This window comes from Tupaia chinensis, unplaced genomic scaffold (assembly GCF_000334495.1).
Source record: "Tupaia chinensis unplaced genomic scaffold, TupChi_1.0 Scaffold000559_1, whole genome shotgun sequence".
In the NCBI taxonomy this organism is placed as follows: Eukaryota; Metazoa; Chordata; class Mammalia; order Scandentia; family Tupaiidae; genus Tupaia; species Tupaia belangeri.
In genome coordinates, this window is record NW_006160071.1 from 163048 (window position 1) to 164382 (window position 1335).

The 1335-nt window shown below is 49.6% G+C and overlaps 1 protein-coding gene across 1 annotated transcript in view; it reads right to left on the minus strand.

Annotated features, from left to right (window-relative positions):
- The window catches only part of LOC102483298 (hyaluronan synthase 1), a 24380-nt gene that overhangs the window by 17266 nt on the left and 5779 nt on the right, over positions 1 to 1335 (minus strand). The window contains exon 2 of the mRNA XM_006157751.1: positions 7 to 154. Coding sequence (XP_006157813.1) covers positions 7 to 154 — 148 coding nt within the window. The remainder of the gene's footprint in view (positions 1 to 6; positions 155 to 1335) is intronic.

The following is a 1335-nucleotide window of genomic DNA, read 5'->3' on the forward strand; positions in this document are numbered from 1 at the left end:
CGCCACCAGGTGCGCCGACAGGAAGGCGCCGTAGAGGCCGAAGGCCAGGAGGCCGTAGCGATCGGAGGCCAGCGGCACGCCGGCGGCGTAGGCCCAGGTCATGAGGCCCAGGATCAGCAGCGCGGCGAGCTGCCGGGGTGGGCTTGGGCGCGTCCTGCAGGGAGGCGGAGAGCAGAGGAGGGACGTGAGCCGGCCTTCCGCAAGGAGACCCCGGGTTCCCCCTCGGCCACACCAGAACATCTTTTGTAAACAATTCCCCCTGGACACTCCGGATTATTCTCGTTTGGGAAAACAGTCGTGGCAAACCGTTACGTAAGCTAATTTAACGCGCTTCTGGTGTTTCCAGAGACAAGGTCTGGGTAGGTTGCCCAGGCTGGCCTCCAGCTCGGAACCTCCTGCCGCAGCCTCCGTTCGCACATTCTCTGCTTCTCTTAAATCCGCGACATTGGGGCTGGCAGGTGGCATGGAGGATAAGGCGCTAGATTCCCACATGGCTGACCAGATCCAGGTTCAGCCTGCTTTCTCACTCTCCTCTCTCTCTCTGGTCAAATTAATAATAATAATGATAAAATAAATAAAATCACTCTCTTTTTTTAAAAAAAATCCACGAGGATTACACTTGAAGCGTCACAGTTCAGTTAGCAGGGCGTTCCCTCCTCTTCTCGTGCTACATAAAGTAAGCATTCACGGGCTGTAGTGGCCAGACCTCTGTAAAGCTGCCCTCGGGAAGGGGGCGGTTCAAGTCTGCAGACCTCCCAGAGAGCCAGGTATAGGCCAAGGCTTTGGAGGATGTCTGAAGGTCAGAAGTTAGTCTTTAGGAACTGACTTTTTAAAAGAATTATTTATTTAGTTTCATTTATTATTATTGTTGTTGTTAAATGTGTTATTGGGTTGGAGTGCAGTGTCCAGGCCCTGCTGGACGTGTACTTCCTCTGAGACAGGGATGTCTCCGTCATGGAAGAAAGGAAGGAGGGAAAGAAGAAAGAGAGAGAGAAAGAAAGAAAATAAACGTTCTTTTAAAAATAATAGAATAAAATAAGGATTCATTTCATATTCAAAGATGTCTTAGTGTTGAGCCAGTAATAATAATAATAATACAAAATGGTATGTACCAGTTACTGCACTAAGTCTTTCAGGAACTTTTTTAAAAAGAATTATTTAGTGACCAGCAGGTGGCAGAATGGTTATGTTGCTGGACTCCCACCAGGTTCGAGTCACGGACTGGGTGGCTTAAAACTCATGCCAGAAATGAGTGCACACATGCCCCAAATCCCAAGAAGTGAATGGAGGAGAACGAAGAGATTGTGGCATGGCCATCCTCCTGGGGGGGGCAGC